At 36.6% G+C, this 18,392-nt stretch overlaps 1 protein-coding gene across 9 annotated transcripts in view; it reads left to right on the forward strand.

Annotated features, from left to right (window-relative positions):
* The window catches only part of UBR3 (ubiquitin protein ligase E3 component n-recognin 3), a 113,686-nt gene that overhangs the window by 59,446 nt on the left and 35,848 nt on the right, over positions 1–18,392 (forward strand). For 7 of the 9 annotated variants that reach the window (XM_054209914.1, XM_054209915.1, XM_054209917.1 and 4 more), the window contains 6 exons: positions 5,321–5,470; positions 5,995–6,128; positions 9,662–9,772; positions 11,967–12,179; positions 12,997–13,133; positions 17,296–17,381. In XM_054209914.1, the coding sequence (XP_054065889.1) occupies positions 5,321–5,470; positions 5,995–6,128; positions 9,662–9,772; positions 11,967–12,179; positions 12,997–13,133; positions 17,296–17,381 (831 nt within the window). The remainder of the gene's footprint in view (positions 1–5,320; positions 5,471–5,994; positions 6,129–9,661; positions 9,773–11,966; positions 12,180–12,996; positions 13,134–17,295; positions 17,382–18,392) is intronic. The other 2 variants (XM_054209916.1, XM_054209918.1) reach the window with 1 other exon arrangement.

Below are 18,392 nucleotides of genomic sequence, written 5' to 3' on the forward strand. Positions count from 1 at the left end.
CGTCCAGCCTGGCCTTGAACCCCTCCAGGGATGGGGCATCCACAGCTTCTCTGGGCAACTCCTTCCCATGTTTCACTACCCTCAGCATAAAAAATTGGGATGCTGCTATGAAACATGGCTTAAAAGGAAGTTACCCATGTTCACTGTTCATTTTTCATATTAAGTGTGTCTCATTTTACCAGCAAAAATTATTTATGTGAACTGGAATTCACAAAATCATCTGGAATCTGAAAATAAAGGTTGGCATTTTCTTGCAGATAATCACTGTAAAAAAAATTCTGACTATTTAGCCCTTTCCATTTGTGCCCCCTGTTAGTTTCTATTTACATTCTGTGACATCTGCAGAAATGCATTGCTGTTCGAGCCTGCCTGGAAGTAATTAAGTGAAATTTAGAAACAGTTATGTTAATGAACTAGGATGAAACAGAATCCACTGTGCTGTCTTTAGCTGTTTGACTGCAGGACAAACGTAAAAAGTAGAAAAATAAGCCAAGAAACATCGTTCTAACGGCAGCAGATAGAGCTCTTGAAATGCCTCAGGAGATTGTGAGTCAAAAATGTGTTGTCATGTACAGGGTCAACTCCATAGGCCTTCTAGTCTCCTAGTAATAGTTGCTTTTACATCTTTGTTTTGAGAGTACTTACCGCAGTGTGAGGCAGGGGTTTATCCGTCCTGACATGGAACTCCACAGAAGAGATTTTTGAAACTTCGCTGCCTTTCAGGCTGGACTTGTTAAGAACAAAAATAAATCCCTCTGCGCAGGTTAATAGTTGCCTTTAACAAATTACGGTAAAATTTGTCAAGACCTGTCTATTTATGTTTTATAAACATGAAATATTATGATCCATTTGAGGCAAGCTGATGAACCTACCTAATCAAAAGTATCTTAGTGAAAATTTGTGAATTGGTTAATTTGTGAATTATAAATATTAAGGTATCTTGCATCCCTTCAATAGTTTTGCTGGCTCTGAAATGCCCAATATGATTATTTTTTTTTAATGCCTCATGTAAGTATGCAATATGATTTTTGTGTTTCTTTCTGATGTTGTGAGTCTCAGCAGGACGTCATTTTGTCCTTCAAGCAAACGTTCCTTAGCTAGAGTTAAAAAGAAGTGCAGAGTTTTAATGCAAGGTGACACACATTTCCTAACGCTCAATCTTCTGAACCCAGATAGAAAAATAAATTAGGTACTGATCTCTTGAGAATACGTATGCTGGGTCAGGGCAAAGAACATTAGCATGCTAATGGTTGCTTTGATGCTGAGGGGCCGCTTTGACACACAATGTATACAGCAGGAAAAATGTTGACTCCAGTCAAAATATTGTAAACTATATTTACTGTGTTTACAGAGCCCTTTCAGTTCTGGGGTTTTGCTGGATAGGGGGAAAGAAGGGGAGTGAATCTGTAACTCTGGAGAGTACAAATGAAGTAAAATTCGTGCAGCAATGCATTCTGCAGCAAAACTGTGCTAGATTTTAGCAGACTGATTTGCTAGGAGGTGGGAAATGCTAGGATTTTGTGACTTTGGGTCTCTCAATCCTATTGGTACAAACCAAACAAAGAGCTAAATAATTAACTTTTTTAAAAACCCATGGGAACGATAGCGTTTGGCACTACCCTGGATTTCTGTCACAGTTTAAATGTTTTCATCCTCCTTTGGTGTTTTCATCTTTGTTTTTACTGAGGTTCATATTTATCCAGATTTCTGAAATAATTCACAAGGATAAAGTCCCAGAACCCACTGTAGGGGCGGTGGTGTGTGTTATAACCTTAGACAAACCTTTGTGAACTGATACCGATACCATGTGTCTTATCTTGTATTTCCCATTTGCTCCTTCTTCACACACACTGACATCATCAGGACAAGTCTCTGTGAAATCAATTAGGTTAAATCTTTGGAGAGTCAGAGTTTGAAACTAAGCATCTTTGGTTGTGTTCCAAAGGACGCTTGACAAGAAAATACACTTGCTTTCTTGCGTGACTGCTGCCTGGCTAGTAAAGACATGCTTCAGCCTGGCGACTTGAAGCCATCTTGGTCTTCTTGCTCTGCCGTTGTCACTACCTACTTTCTGAATCTCCAGTGAAGCGATGAGATGTCTTCTTTTGGGTGCCAGAGGTTTTTACACAAAACAAAACAGAACCGCAGGCTCCTGCAAAACCTGTTTGAAAGATGGAGGAGTAATATGCCTGAAGAGGAGTATCTTAGCAAACGTCTGGCAGAAGATTCCTTTGGCACTCAATAAGGCAACGTTGTTCTGGGACATAACGCGCTAGTGCTGTTTTCATGGAAAGGTCTTCCTAGGGTCAGCAAAAAATGTTGGGAGTTTATGTATCAGTGGAAACAAAATAATGAGATTTTTAGATTATTCTTCACCTTTTAGTTGCAAGTGATGCAGCTTTGTTCATGTGACGGTTCTTGGTGGCGATTTGGGTAGGGTTTTTAGCTAGAATAGAAGGAATTTTATGTTCTATTAAGGTTTAACTATAAAGATTTTTAATCAATATAAAGGGACATTTAACAAGGTAATAATTTTTATTAAGCTGTCTTTATATAATTGTATTTTGGGAGTTAGAAAATGTTAGTTCATGCTTTAAAAATAGGTAAGAACCTGTATTTTCTAAATCAAATGAATAAAATAGCATTACAACTCCAGTCATTTTAAATAAATACCTCACAGGTTGCCATGGAAAACACAAAGCAATTCTGTACTTCTGTTTACATGAAATGGAGAAAAGCGGGGGGGAGAGGGGGAGGGCGGAGAGAAGACTGTGAAGCTAGAAGTTTCTGGGCATTTTAAGCTTCCATATTGCAGAACAGTGCAGTTTAGTTTTATTTTTTCTCCATATGAATAGGAAATACATAACAGAAAGTGAAGTAGAATGGAGACATTGCAATTACTTTATATTCAGAAGTATCAGTGCGCTAATGAAATATTTCAGAACAAGGTTTGCAGAAGTCTGTCTCATTTTCGACAGTATTTTGAGTTGAAACATGTTTGTCCGGGTCCTTGTCACTGTAGGTGGATCATGTAGCTGGTGAGGCAGGGTCTGCGGCTTCCACAGGAGCTCCACAGAGGCAAATCTCAGGAAGGCAAGAAAACCAAGGTTGAGATCGTTGCTGTATGCATAGCTTGCTCTCTTTTTTCCAGACTGACACTAATATATTTTCACCCATGAATTACGCTGCCAAAATGTACCTTTTCAAACAGAGCATAGCCCAGGTCTTACCTTCCAAAGAAGCTAGCAACTATTTTAAGCCAGTAATCAAGATTTATCATAGTCCATTCAAAAAGAATTGGGGTTTTTTTTTTGGTTTGTTTGGGTTTTTTGGTGTGCTTAATTATTTGAGATTTTAAATCCTTGCCGATTTCTCTTATCAATGGATTTTGTATTAATTTGCTTTGTTTTCTTTCACTAGCTCTGGGGGAAATTATTTTATTAGGAAGTCTTCCTTTATGCTAGAAGTTTAGTTCCCTTGAAATTTTATTGTTTGCTAAAGTAGCCTAGCACTAGATCTAAGTACTTGTGAAGGAAACATGCGTTTGATTGCTGAGTTCTAAAATTAAATTAGCCTGATTTTTATGTGCCTGTTGCACGTAGGCAATAGAAGTATAGATTGCCTATACTGAATTATTTGAAACACCTTTTAAGTACCAGGATCTGTGTTTTTTTTCCCTTCAGGTTTAAAATATGCAATTCATGATGAATGCTCCTTTGTAAATTAAATGACTGATTTTGAGGACTTCCCTTGAGTTGTTCAAAATCTGATTGACACACTATATTTTCTTACTACATGTCTTAAAAAATATTGAATGGATGTGTGTTTTATGTTTTCTTGACAATATTTTAGAAAAAGGTCAATAAGAAGGGTGGAACTCTCTAGTAATTCTTGTGTTATGTGCTCCTAATCCACAGGCATATGTGAGCATGTGTTACACAACTATGAGGAGATGTTAAATAGAAAAAATATCTCCAGTGTTTATTTCCTCCCTGCTGTATTACAGTTCCTCATAGGTTTTCTGTATGTTTAGACTTAAAAAACATTTACAGTTGATGCATTCTACTTTTTATTGTACGTCTGACTGCCACTAGATGGTGATAGACGTGTGTACAATATTAAGAACTGTATGTCCATGAAGACAGGAGTTCATTTTCATATGACCCTCAAGAACTGACTGGAAAATCAATAGTTACTAAAACAACATAACTTTGATTCTGCCCTGTGAGAGCATTGCATGGAGCTTTTCATAGCAAAGAAAGATGCTGCCTGGCATCCAACACGCCTCTTCTTATAGCAACAGGCCTCCTGTGCTGAACTTAGCGTGGATTTTCATCAGAGAGCAGCTCTCTTAAAAGCAGTTCTGCATGAGGACTGTTGCTGCACTCAAGGTTTTTGGGTTCTGTGTACAGCACCTTGGCTTACTTAATCAAAGAGTTAAGATGGGGAGGAAGTGTTTTCCTTTAGAAAAATTATCTTCTAGGAAAGAAACAAAGCACCCTTACAGTCTCGATGAAAAGGCTGACTGTGTGTGTTCCTGATCAGTCAGGAGAGGACCATTTAGTCTTAAGGTGCTATTCTTTCAAGCCAATAAGAATTCTTACCTTGGATTGTAACATAACATAAAATTCGTTCCATTTTATTTAGCGTCCTGCCCTGAAATCACCAACAACAACTGTCACGTGAACAAAGCTTCGTCAAGTGCAGTTGCTTCAGTCCTTTGAATGTTTGAACGTTTAGCCTTGAACGTTTCTGTCTGTGCACCCAGGAAATAATAAAGTGGCCCATTAGAAAAAACAGATCTCTGATACATCTTGTATGCAGTAAATGTTTAAATGTCTACTGCATAGCAGCAGATTACTTTCTTAACGCACCACATATTTTTAAAGCTTGTTCAAGTTTCATATTAAAAATAATCTTTTGTTTTTAGTTGCACGTTTCATTCACTTTGTCTAAGCATCTTAAAATTATTTCTAAGGTCTGCAGATTAACTTTTTCCTTCTAATTGTTGTCAGAGTTTTCAATATAGTATCTAATGAAACAGAAGTTACATCTCTGCTTTGTAGAAGTTTTAAAGAGATCACGCTTAATGCAAAACTTGAACTAAACATTTAATTCCACTGAATATGGGAAAACTTGTACTTCAGTGTGTAGGTGTCTTTCTGTTTGAAGCAGCAAGGTTAGTTTCAAGTAACTGTCAGTGTATTAGTTGTAGATAAACTACAGAAATTATTTTGGAGTTTTTTCATCACTACCTCAGTGCAGATACAACTGGATTTCTTTCCCTCTGTTTAATATCAATTTTCTTATCCTTTTTTAGAATCACCAGATGCTGATATTGCCATGGAGGTAGCTACATCGGAACAGCATGTTTCTGAGGCAATATATGATTGTGTTATTTGTGGACAAAGTGGTCCTTCTACTGAAGACAGACCTACGGGGCTAGTTGTCCTATTACAAGCATCCTCAGGTACCAATGCTTGACTTCTTGGACAAGCAGTGTTTCTGCAGCTTTTAGTATGTATGCATAAATACTGTTGTGTCTCATGGAGCCTGGAAAGAGAAGAGTCTCCACATTTTTTGGCGGATGATCCTCCGTGAGGCACATGTGTAGGTCTAAGGATACTGAGAAAATTTTTAAATGTTTGTGCAAAGAACGAACATTTTCATTACCTCATAGTTCCTGTTAGCTTTTGGAAACACAGCAGTATATAATAGACCTGCAGGAAAATAGGCATTGAAAGAAAAAGAAAATAAAATAGCCATCAGTGTGTCTGTATGTATGCATGTATGTGTATTTGTGTATGTATATGTACTTTATGTACAAATGCAAAAGCACAACTTTCAGTGTTCAAAGTCTTTAATAATTTTTTTTTACTGTTTAACATCAACAAAGCACATTGTAGTTACAAACCAGAACTTCCTGATTGTTCTTTTGATTGTTTAGCGTGTTGTTATCCATTGCATTCTTTACTGCTGCTTTTCTCCGTACAGTGTTGGGACAATGCCGCAATAGCACTGAGCCAAAGAAACTACCAACTACTGAAGAGGAGCAAATATACCCTTGGGATACCTGTGCAGCACTGCACGATGTGAGGCTTACAACTTTACAGCGGTACTTTAAAGATGTAAGTATTTCATATGAACAGCGCTACCACTTAAGAAAAAATCATGCAAAAAGGTAAATGAAATTACAACTGTGAGTCCTTACAGTTTCATTTCTACATTTAGTGAACACTTCGTCATGTTGTAGTAGTGTTTACATTTGATAGGGTCCTTATTTTTAAATAGTGTCTGGCTTTCCTCTAATTACATTTTTAGCGTAGGTATCTAGTCAATCTACAGGCTATATAGTCATTAAATATCCATGCAGACGTTCTCTAGAAGAAGATATTTTACAATTAAGTGTAACCACACAACTGAGATGTCATTTCACTGTCTTGGGTATTACTTTCAAAACACCAGTTTTCTTGCAGCCATTAAAAGAACTCGATCAAGGAATTACTCTTAATCAGTTAAAAGTATTTTTGGCAGCATAGAGTAAGTTGAAAGAGTTGTTTTAACCTGTAACAGTTTTCTGAGCCACTACAGAGAAGGGGAGGATGAGTGGATGGGAAGGAGGGACCAGCAGAAGACTTCACCCTCTTCTGCTGAATGCTAAATTCTGCACAGCATTACTGAAATTCAATTTTACATTAATTGGTATGTTATTGTTTGTTTTGCAGTTCTGGTAGCTGTTCCAAACAGAGTTTTGCATTGCTTCACAAAGCCACATTACAGCTTTTCGTATTTAACTTTGAGAGCCAATTCTTGTTGCTTAACAGAACACGTTCAGTTAAGACCTCCGAAGCAGTGAAGTGCTGCCTGTGACTCTCCTTGCTAGTGTAAGGAGACACGTGAACAGCCATGTAAGATAAAATATAACTGTTCTCCCCAAGAATGATTTCTCAGAAGAATATGTAACCTGTGACCCTACATTAGTTCCTATAGGTTGGTCCCAGGTGACATACCGGCTCTTAGGTAGATCTAACTAAATAATCAGCCTTTAGAAGCTTAAATACTGGCTTTAAAGAGGAAAAACTGTGGCAATTTTTACTCTGACACGATTGCTGGCTTTCTTGGAATCTGTCATCCACAGATAATTGAAATTTGCCCGCTGTAACCAAGGTTGCTTATGTAGAGTAGATTAATTCAGAGTAAATTTCATAATTGTTTTCATATAGTTTTAAAAATTGGTCAGTGTTTTCAGAAAAATACCTTCTGAGGCAGATACTATACACTTTCTTGCTAGAAAGTAAAACTTTGAAAGATGTAAGCAGGAAATTATTTCTGAACAAAAGATATATTATTTTTTTTTTTTAGTTCAAAAAGAATCTGTGGACAAGCTTTTCTTTTTCTGACATTGATGTTGTTTGCTTATTATTATTTCAAATGTATGATAAATGATAAAAAACATTGACCAAATACTGTAGCTTTATTTTTAAGTGTTTGCATACTACAGATTTAAGGAGTTCCAAGCAAAATGTTACCCAAAAACTTGATCTCACTGAAGGGGATATTTCCCTTTCTGTGCAGTAACACTACCAACAGATTGGTCTAAAATACACTGTAATGCAATGAGCAAACGCATCCTGCTTTCAAAAATTCCAGTCCTGAGTCCAACATTAGTTGAATTAGCTGGTTTTGCTTTCAAGTTTCCAGGTTACTACTGTGCTAAAAAAATGTCTCTGCATGAAAGAACTAATCCTTACATTTCTTTTGGCATAAAATGGAAACATCTGTTAGTGTCTTGAGCATCTTGTTCAGCTGAGCTAAGCAATAAGAAGTCCTTTTGTTTGTCAACTGTGTCCTTCCCACTAAGTGTCCTTCCTCTAACAACAGATTTCAGGAGGCAAGAGAGTAATTTCACTTAGATGTGAAAATCTTAAGTTGTGAAACAAGATCTAGCTCATTCTACTAGAAGAGAAAAAATAATATTCAAAAAGGACGTGTTATATGCAGATTGGGCATAACAGGCCAATTCTTTCCATGGAGATTCCTTTTGCGCTTTCTTAGCTGAAATTTGGTGCTTGTTGTCAGTCAGAGAGTTCTTGCCCGTTAAAGGAAAAATCACTGAAAGTGATTATTTTTAATATGGAGAGGTATGACTAAGGATTAGGAGATAAAATTTCATATACTAGATTTATAGGACTATTTTCAGAATCCCATAGTACTCTGTAACCAATAACTTCATAGAGGTGTGTTTCATCCCAAGCCTGTGGCTTACTTTGGAATCTCCTCTATTTCTGAACTCAAGGGTAATAAAGCCTTTCTGCAAAGACTTTGAGGTTGGTTTTTCTTCCTTTGCAACTGCTGCTAAGTAGCCTCGTTAAATACATGCAATAAATAATATGTTTCCTGGATGAAACATTTGTCCTGTGGGGCTTATCCAGGTATGTCATATGACTTTACTGATAGTGCAGAACTAAATCATGCAGGAACCAGCAGAAGAAAAGGAAAGTTTTTCTCGAATTCTATGAATCTTATGTTGAGACAAGGTATATAGGAGCATGTTCTATAGCTAGAATTTGTATTTTTGTTTTGATTTCCTGCTCATATGGGGCAGGGGGGGTGAAGAGATGCTAGGACATCCTTAGGAAAAAGCTATCAGAGTTGGTGATTCGTAGTACCCTGGTTTTGCATCATACATTAAGACCATTTTAGGGTGAGCCTACACTAAAAATTGTTTTCCGATTCTGGTAGCCATAAATCCTTTTCTGTGCTTTAAATGTATAAACAGATTGTACATTTCAATCTGTGTATGAAATTATTTCTTTGAGAAATGGAAACTTAATAATTAGAGTGACTGCAGCTAGGTATTCTGCAGGAGAATTTTCTAAAATTCCTTACTGTAAGTTTGCCAGTGGTGACTCTCTTTTCAGCTCATTATTTTCTGAGAGCTGCCAGCGAGGTAACTTTATTTTTGACATGCGGGCTTTAAGTGCAGTCTTTGAATAAGGCTGACATCTTCAAAACAGTCCTAGTATAAAATTCAGTTCACTAAGCAAGGATTTGTTCTCTTTTCCTTTTAGGAGATGTTATATACAGTATTGTTCAACAGCTCATTAAAACCCCTACGTGTTTACACTGAATTTTAATAACAGATTGGGGCTTAAGTATATAACTGTGATCCTGTTATTTTGGTTACTTACCAAACTGAATGAAATGTATTGGAGCAGTATGCTGCCCTTGTACGTGGGATAACTTGTGCTATTGGAACAGATGGTAGAGTTAGAGCTGTCTTCATGCTGTAATAAAGAGGTTCTTAAGATAATGACTTCTTTAAAGTGATAAGAACTGCAAAATTTTCACTTAAGTGTTTGGCTTTTTACTAGAAAGAATAGCATAATGCCAGCCATGGAAGTTAGCGTAAGTAAATACAGTGGTGCTGGACTCGACAGTGCTGGGTTAACAGTTGGGCTTGGTGATCTTAGGGGTCTTTTCCAACCTAAATGATTCTATAAAATACATTTTTTCTTTATTTCCTCACCCTATGTCTTTTAATTAGATTGCATGGAAATAAAAATAAATACATTTTTTAAAGTCTTAAAATAAGTTGTGGCAAATACCTTTATAACTAGATATATTGTTCTTTTTTCTTACTGTTTTTGCCGCCTTTTAGAGTTCCTGCCTGCAAGCAGTGTCAATAGGCTGGGAAGGAGGTGTTTATGTACAAACTTGTGGTCACACTTTACACATAGATTGTCATAAATCTTACATGGAATCTTTACGGGTAAGGAAAACTAGAGGTCATCTTATCTCTTCTTTTTTTTTTTTCTTTGATCTCAACTGTTCTTAGTGACATGAATTGGATTTATGCTGTTCCGTTTGGAGAAAGATTTGGTTTAATGAATGGACAATATGTTTTTATTATATTTCAAGAACTGTAGATACTAAATCTCTTATTATACCTTGGCATTATTAACAAAAGTACTTCATTTTCAGTTATTCTGATATATCAGAAAAAATATTTGCCTAAATTGACAACGTTGATAAAAAATTAAATTACTGGGTTTTGGTGTTTGGTTTTTTCCTGGTGTGCATATTCAGGTAAAGCATTTCTTACACTCTTCATTTCTGTTTGATGTGTAACGTGTTAGAAATTACAGAGAAATTGAAGAAAAAATGAGAGGAGAATTTTACAAATACAAACTTGTGCTTTTGGTTAATTTTAATATGAAAATTCAGACACAAAAAAATCAGATTTTTATCTCTAGTTATGTATGGTATATGTTACGTATATACATGCAGTTTAGAGAAATGAGTTAAAACAGTTTCACTCATGTGAATTATGCCTTTTTTTTTTTTCCTCCTTGAAAAATACTATTGGGAAATTACTGCTGTATATGGTTTTTAAAATACAGTTTGTTGGTCGAGCCTCAGAAATTGTTGGCTAGAAAAGATGTCCATTTGTTTTCACATGGTCTCAGTAAACAGGGTAGTGTTCTATTGGTGTTGCTGGCCTCCTTCACCCTTCTCAATCCCTTGCAGCCCAATTGCAGATCTTCTGAATAGCACCATACAATGTTATCAAAGCTCAGCAGTGGTAGAAGCCATCAGATTTTAAGTAATCATTTATTTTTAATGTAACAAAATAAAGACTAAATGACAACTTCTTGTTGCATATGAAAATGCTTTTTTTATTCAAGATTACTTTGTGGCATTTCTTTAGTTTTGATTTTTCATAAGATTTGTTGATCTGTTTCCAGTTTGAGAAAAACTATGAGCAATGGTTTGTGGTTTTAGTATCTGCATTGGTTATACTGTGAAACTTAGCTCGAGAGAAACGGGAAGCTGTGCCACCTTTATTGGATTCTATGATGAATTGTTCTTTTCCATATGGCTGTAAAGTTGCTTTCAGGGGTAAATGTGTCATCAAGATATAACTAATTAAAATCTGGGCTTTCATGGTAGAATCTCATTTTAGAGATTTTTGAAAAAGTAATCTTTTGCATCATATAGACACTGAAGTCCCTTTTCTGGTGGATTCTCAATTAAACTCAAAATAAACTGTTATTCCATGTCATTGTATTCTTGAAGATTTCTAGATTATTTGAGTGAACTTTAGATCCTACCAGGTATTATTACTGCCTAGATGAGTGCATAATAATTTTGACTATTCCTAGCATTCTTAATACCGAAATAATTTATATAGAGTCGTGTTCATCTGGAGAAAACATTTATTTTTACATAATACAATCGGAGATCAACATCCAGAAAGGTGTGTAAAAGTAGGCTAACCAGGACGCCTCAGCATTCTGGGCTGATTGCTTGGAGTTTAAATTATAGTCAGTATTAACTTCGCAGTTCTCTTCTCCCAGGGGTGGGAAGCCATTGAGGCAATTCACAAAGCTGAAGCAAGGTTGCTTGCCAATAACAGGAGCACTCAGGAGATGTCCCCACTTCCCAAACACCTACTTCTGGGTCCATTTTTTGATCCTTCAGGATAAAGAAGAAATAATTAGGGGTTTTGTCATGCTACCCTCCAATGGCTACTTGCTTAGGTTTTTCAGCCTGTACTACTTCTGTGAAATAACATCAAATATTTTTCATGACTGAAAATAAAATCGCCTCTCTATAAATTAAAAGATCTTATCGAAGGAGTCTCAAACTTTACAGGAATTGCCAGAAAGAGACAACATGTGAAACGATCAAAATGCCCCATTGAAGCATTTCTAGTTTATTATGGGGATACTGTTGAAAGTGAAGAGGACTTTTAAAAATTAGGAAAATGAGTTGAGTTGGAGGATTGTAAGAGAGTCTATAGTAACTGAGACCTTTTTCACTAGCATGAGGAGCCATTCCAGTTATTCTTCCTTTACAGTTTTTGGTTTTAGACTTAGTTCTTTAGGTATACACCTGAAATATCAAACTAAAAATTAAAATCTTTTGCAAATTTCAGCTACATCTTCTTTATTTTCTTTTAGAATGACCAGGTCCTCCAGGGTTTTTCCGTGGACAAAGGAGAATTTACCTGTCCCCTCTGTAGGCAGTTTGCTAACAGTGTTCTTCCTTGTTATCCTGGAAACAATGTGGAAAGAAGCCTTTGGCAAAGTCATAGTAACAAGTGTATGCAAGACCTTGTACAAGAGGTGGAAGATCTTCAAGAACAGCTGGGAACTTTCCCAGTAAGCATCAGTGTAAGGCAGAAAGATCCTTGTTAATTTGCCTCTACCTTTCAGTTTTTACATTATGTTGCATTTGTGACCTCTTAGAAACTCGACAACCTGGGAAACTTCATTTTCTTCTGATATGGAAGATAGCATACTATTTTATTTTTCTTTTAATATCAAGAAATTTTAAATATTTACAGCACTTATTGCATTACCTACTAAAACAATTGAAGAGCTATGACAAAATGTATTTAATACGTTTTTATGGGGTACATTTTCACTTCTCTGTAGTAATTTACATAGAATTGAATATGTAATATATGTAACATAAAATTAATTTATCATTTCTTTACAATGTAAAAACACCAATATCCTTGTAACTGGAAGCTATTTAAAGAATGTTTATTATAAACATTTTAAGGTATGGATTATTTGTTCTACAGAAAAAGCATTTTGCAGATGCTCATGAATTAACAAAGCTTCATGAGGTCTTTCTGAATGATAGAATTAATTCTATTACAATTTGGTAGCCTTTGAGTCTTGATGGAGGCACTGTATGTTATTTTCATGTGCTTGTGCAATGCAAATATACTTTAAAATAATGCGAGCAGTGAGATTCTTGAATTTAGGAGACAAAAGAGTGATGTCTTCATATTCAGAACAAATCAGAATAACTTTCAGAATATTATAACCCTTCTGTGAGATAGAATATTGGCTTTTAATGCATATCTTTTCATAGCCTGCAAATGTGTTTTTATAAATGTGAAAGTGATGCACTTTGTGATCAGCTATTGCATTTCTTCAGGTAAAATTAACTAATCTTCTTTTGTGTCTTTGTTCATAGTCTGAAACCAATCTCAGTAAAGAAATGGAATCTGTAATGAAAGATATAAAAAGCACCACACAGAAGAAGTATACAGATTATAGTAAGACTCCTGGATCACCTGACAATGATTTTCTCTTTATGTATTCGGTAGCCAGGTGGGTGTGTTCTTATTTTTTTTTTTTCTTTTCTGTTTCTCCCTAATGGTTTTACTCACCCGATAGTTTTCTTCTAAAAACAAATAATAATAAAATTCCATCCTCTCCAAAAAATACTTTTTGAGTACTCAGTACATGATGGTTAAATTTTCTGATTTTCACATGCAGGCATATGCAAAATGGAAAGATGTGTCTCTCAGTTCATTTTTAGTATATGCAGCGGTGGCACAAAACCTGGAGAATGTTTTCTCTTCTGCTTATTTAGTTTCCTTCTTTATTTAAGGTTTTGCTTTCCATATATCAAAATTTTATGTTGAATTTCTTTTTCTGCCTTCTTTTCCCAAAGTGTCAAATCTTCTCTACTACTGTTTAGCAGAATGAGATTATTTCTGTATCACTGCCATGTTGGTGTTTTTTAAATCACAGGATGTTTTTAATTGCGCCATCAGACATTAGTTTTATTTACTTAAATGGGGATCACAGAAGGAGCCTTGTCTACATCAGCAACCAGGAATCTCTCTTCATGTGAATAAGTCTTCTAAAACAGTGTCAAAACTACCAGCATTTTCTCTGTGATGTTTGATTCCAGTTTTACGGCTGTCAGTGTCACAGATGCCATCTCCAAGAAAATCAGATGTCACTTGTAGCAGAGAAAAGAAATTACAAGCAAATTCTCTACCACCTAGTGGGAGAGCTAACCCTCCTGTCTGTTTTCCTAGCAAAAGAGGCACCAGGGTCTCTGCATCCTGATTTGCATTCACAGCTGGAAGAGCAGCTCCTCAGCTACCTTCCCCTTTCCCTACAGTCTTACCTTGCTAAATGTATGCCCTTTTTGTATGCATCCTTCTGTGGTCTTTGCTGGCGTGTATGAGATTAGTATAGCGTGTCATTTGCAAATCATGTGCGCCTAGCTTTAATTTTAATAGGTCCACGTTCATAGCATTGATGACTGTCATTTGCGGCAGTGTCTTGGAAGACTATTTCTGCACTGCATCGCAATAGGTCTCGTGCTGTTTTTGGCTGTGTAAACAAAGCTTTTGGGTTTGCTGGCCACTATGTATAGACTAATATAAGAACCTTGTGCTTTTTCCTTCCACTCTGTGTCTCGGTGTCTGGATTTTCTCATATATGTGTTGTCCTTTTAAAGTGAAGTAGAAAAAATGGTAGGGCTTAACTTGATTCTTCTATCTTGATAGAAAGAAGAGGTCCATCCAAATATGTTTGCTTTCTGGAAAGGGCATTGTATTTTTACTTCCCCCTACTCTGTCACAGAATCACAGAATGGCAGGGGCTGGAAGGGACCTCTGGAGATCATCTAGTCCAACCCCCTGCCAGAGCAGGGTCACCCAGAGCAGGTGGCACAGGAACACGTCCAGGGGGGTTTGGAATGTCTACAGAGACGGAGACTCCACCACCTCTCTGAGCAGCCTGTGCCAGGGCTCTGCCACCCTCAAAGGAAAGAAGTTCCTCCTCATGTTGAGATGGGACTTCCTATGTTCAAGTTTGTGCCTGTTGCCCCTTGTCCTGTCACTGGGCACCACTGAAAAGAGCCCAGCCCCATCCTCCTGACACCCACCCTTTCAGTATGTATAAGCATTGATAAGATCCCCCCCTCGGTCTTCTTTTTTCGGACTAAAAAGATCTAAATCCCTCCTTGATATGGATGCTGAGAAATATACAATTGCCCTCCCCACCTCACCCCCGATACGTTCCTTTAATGAAAGCCCACAAGAAGGGATGGAGTAGGGCTGGTTTTTAATCAGGAGCCTGTAGGGCTGAGCAAAATCCATCTTTTCATGTTTTTTTTTCTGTGAGTGAGAAAGATAAAGCCAGTGTTCTACAAAATTTGTTGCTCCAATGAATGATGCAAAGATTTCTAGATAGAGGAAAGAGTCACTCATATAGATTTTCTTTCTCGTTTTCTTTCCTTCATGTTGAGGGGCTGAGATAGGAAAGGATGCTTTCGGAGACCACTCTGTGTTTCCACTCTTGTATCAGATGCCCAAGTTTTTCTTCACTGATGAGAGAATAGGCACAGAGAGCTCTGCGTTTCTTCAGTAGAGGGCAGATGGTACTCAGATCCTCAAGGTAGAATGGAGCTTGAACTTGGGAGGAGGTACACTAGTCTCTTTCAAAAATGATTAAGGGCTGTACGTGACGTAAAAGATTTTATAAAGGACAAGTGTTCAGTTTCACAGAAGATGCTTTCTTCACTGTGCACTTTTGTGGCAAAGTTTATGTGTGTTTTGAAAGAGATGTCGTAGAGGAAAAGGCTAATATTTACATTTCCAAGAAAGCTGAACTATAAGCTGCTCTCTTTGAGGAGCTGGGGGCAATGAAAAAATGTGGGAGGTGAGAGCTGGTACGATGCGTGTGGTGGAGTATACGTTTCCCAGAATCTCTCTCCTTACATTCCTTATTACCAAAACGTACTATGTGACATGTCATCCGTATCAAGAAGAGTTTCTTTTTTTCAGAACTATCCCTGAGGTTTGTTTTCTAAAATAGTACATATTTCTTGGTGAAAGGACAATTCAAAATTCTAGATCTAGAAAGTTGTTCTTAGACATTCAGGTAGTGGTTTTGGTTTAAATCTTAATTGTCTTGCTTTTAATGAAAGGCTGCCATTAATTTTGTTTTACAAATTAGTTATCGGAAGGTTTGTAGAAATAAAACATACTGGTTTCCTTTATACTCCCATGGTGAACTAGCACATGCTGATCTACGGTTGCTATTTTGTCCCTGCTTGAAATGTCCCTATGAAATCCCTGTCCCTGCTTCCTTGCTGGTGGATTTTTAGAAGTTCAGTGAGCACTGCAAATCGCCTGAAGAGTGGAAAATTCCCCTGTCACACAGATGCCCTTATCAGCAGCAACCAGATGGAGCTCTGAGCAGGCACATTATCAATGTTAAATTGCCTTTTCTGAGTAGAGAGGATTAAAGCATTCCTTCAGAAATGGGTGGCATAAGCTGCAAACTTCGGGATAGTAATATTCTGAAATGTTACTATTTTAAAAACATATGAAAGTATCTTAACAAACACTGCGTATCAAAAATGTATTATTCTTTCAAGATGATGGAGCTGAAATTCTTAAAAAAATAACTTGTTTTGAATAAAATAGGCATCCTGTAGTTTTTTCTTAAATGTGCGTGGGTGTGTGTTCTTAGCTTAGATATATGTGCCTAAAATTCTAAAATAGATTTTATTATGTAGTCAGTCGCATTATATTGAACCTAAAATTATTTGGCTTTTAGTTAAAGGACAAAATATGTTTAGACTGAGCTTTGTAGTTTGGATTAAGTTAGCAAAATAACATTTCAGCATAATAGTTATATTCCTTTATTCCAATTAAAGGAATGTATGTTGACTTATTAAAACAAACTCTCAGAGAATATAACATAAATTGTTTGCACCAAGTCTTGGGGGTAAAAGATAATGCAGTACTGAAACATCCAATTCCAAAATTAAACAAAGCTATCAAATTTGGCCTAAACAATTGGTGCCTAAGTATCAGATTACAATAATACTAAGAAAGAAAGCATCAATGTGTCATGCAGAGATTTAGTGACACAACTCCTGTTTCATACTAATGAGCTGCAGTGAATGCCAGTGTTTCATTCAGATTTAACCTCCAAGGCTTTTATTAACTAACTTATCTTTAAAGGTCAGCGCTTCCATTATAATTTAGACTGTTTTCATACTTAGTTACTTGATGGCATATCCATTGTGCTGACTGTTCGTTTAAAGCAAAACAAAAGCCCTGCCATTAAAGAGAGCGCTTTATAGACATATCTGATGGATTGAAATTTAGCCTATCTGTATATTGTCTTTTCAGATTTGCACATAAAGTCCCTTATTATCAAGGAGTTGCGTGTGCATACAGAAAAAAGCCTCAGAATTAACATTTATTTATTCTTCAGTCACAACTGTACCAGGTGTCTTAATGTAGTACTTGCTAATCAAACCACTTAAAATCACATGTGGCAATATCTTGATAAAGTTTGTTTTATTCCGAGTCATATTTTGGCAGTATCTCACACTAAAGATTAGTTCACAGGATTCTTTTAATTCGTGCGCACTGGGAGTTTGTGGTGAGTCTTTCGTGTCCTTAGAAACTTGAATAATGCTGTTCCATTCAACACTATTACGTTTTTCTTGCAGAACAAACTTGGAACTTGAGCTGGTCCATCGAGGAGGCAATTTATGTTCAGGAGGTGCAAGCACAGCTGGGAAAAGATCATGTTTAAGTAAGTTTTACATAATGAAGTGCAATATAAATTATTAGAATATTGAATAAAGGTGTCTCGTTCTTTCTAACATTTTCTAAATTATGTCAACTTTTTTCTTTCAAGCACCTTATTTCTGCTATAATGAGTCTTTTGGGTTTTGTTGCAATTTAAGAAATCTGAAATCTGATTTGCACAAATTATTTGTTAGAGCTGTTCATGTGTTGCGAGTATAATCTAGTTAGAAATCAATTGTCATAGTATCCGTGTAATGTGTTTTAATAACTTTCCATTTTTATGAGTAGAATGATAAGTATTTTTAGGGTAAAACAGGAAAGCTTTGTTTCACCCTGGCTGTTGCTAGTAATAGTAAAGAAATTTGTTTCTCTGAGTGCTAATGTAGCTCATGACTTGGTCTCATACCTAGAAATCTGCGACTACCCTGTCCCTTGTCTTTAATTTCCCTGGTTCTTTCTCTGACAGGAGAGTTTTTTAGATTTTCTTTCGTAGAAACTGAAATCTTCATCGTTCTGAAACCTTTATTATTTGGCAAATGAAGCACTTGTGGTTGACAGAAGTGCTTTTTTTCCTTAAGATAAACATAAACTGTTAGGAATGGCCTTTTTTTCTTTCCTTCCTTCCCCTGGAAAAATTCAGAAGTCTTCCAGAATGCTGCTAATGCTTGTTTAAATCAAGCTCATGCAGCACTAGCAGCGGATTTGGTGGTAAAAATGTCAGATAGCTTGGGCCCACCTCTGCCTTTTGGTACATGATTTGTGGGCAATGCTTTTTCTCATCATTTGAGGTGATGAGCCACCAAAGAAATCCCATCACATGCTATGCTGTCCACATCCTCTCTAGGATAAGAGCTTCCTGTTGCTGCCAGGAACTGGAGTCTTAATTGATTTCATTCGTGTGTTGTGATTTATGAAAAGTAGTTTTAAACCCTACTGTACGTTGTCTCCTCCCACCATCCGGTGGGCAAAGTACCCAAAAAGTACCTGCTTTACCGGCAGGGCAAAGTACATGAAA

The sequence above is a fragment of the Rissa tridactyla genome, chromosome 7 (genome assembly GCF_028500815.1).
Source record: "Rissa tridactyla isolate bRisTri1 chromosome 7, bRisTri1.patW.cur.20221130, whole genome shotgun sequence".
Classification (NCBI taxonomy): Eukaryota; Metazoa; Chordata; class Aves; order Charadriiformes; family Laridae; genus Rissa; species Rissa tridactyla.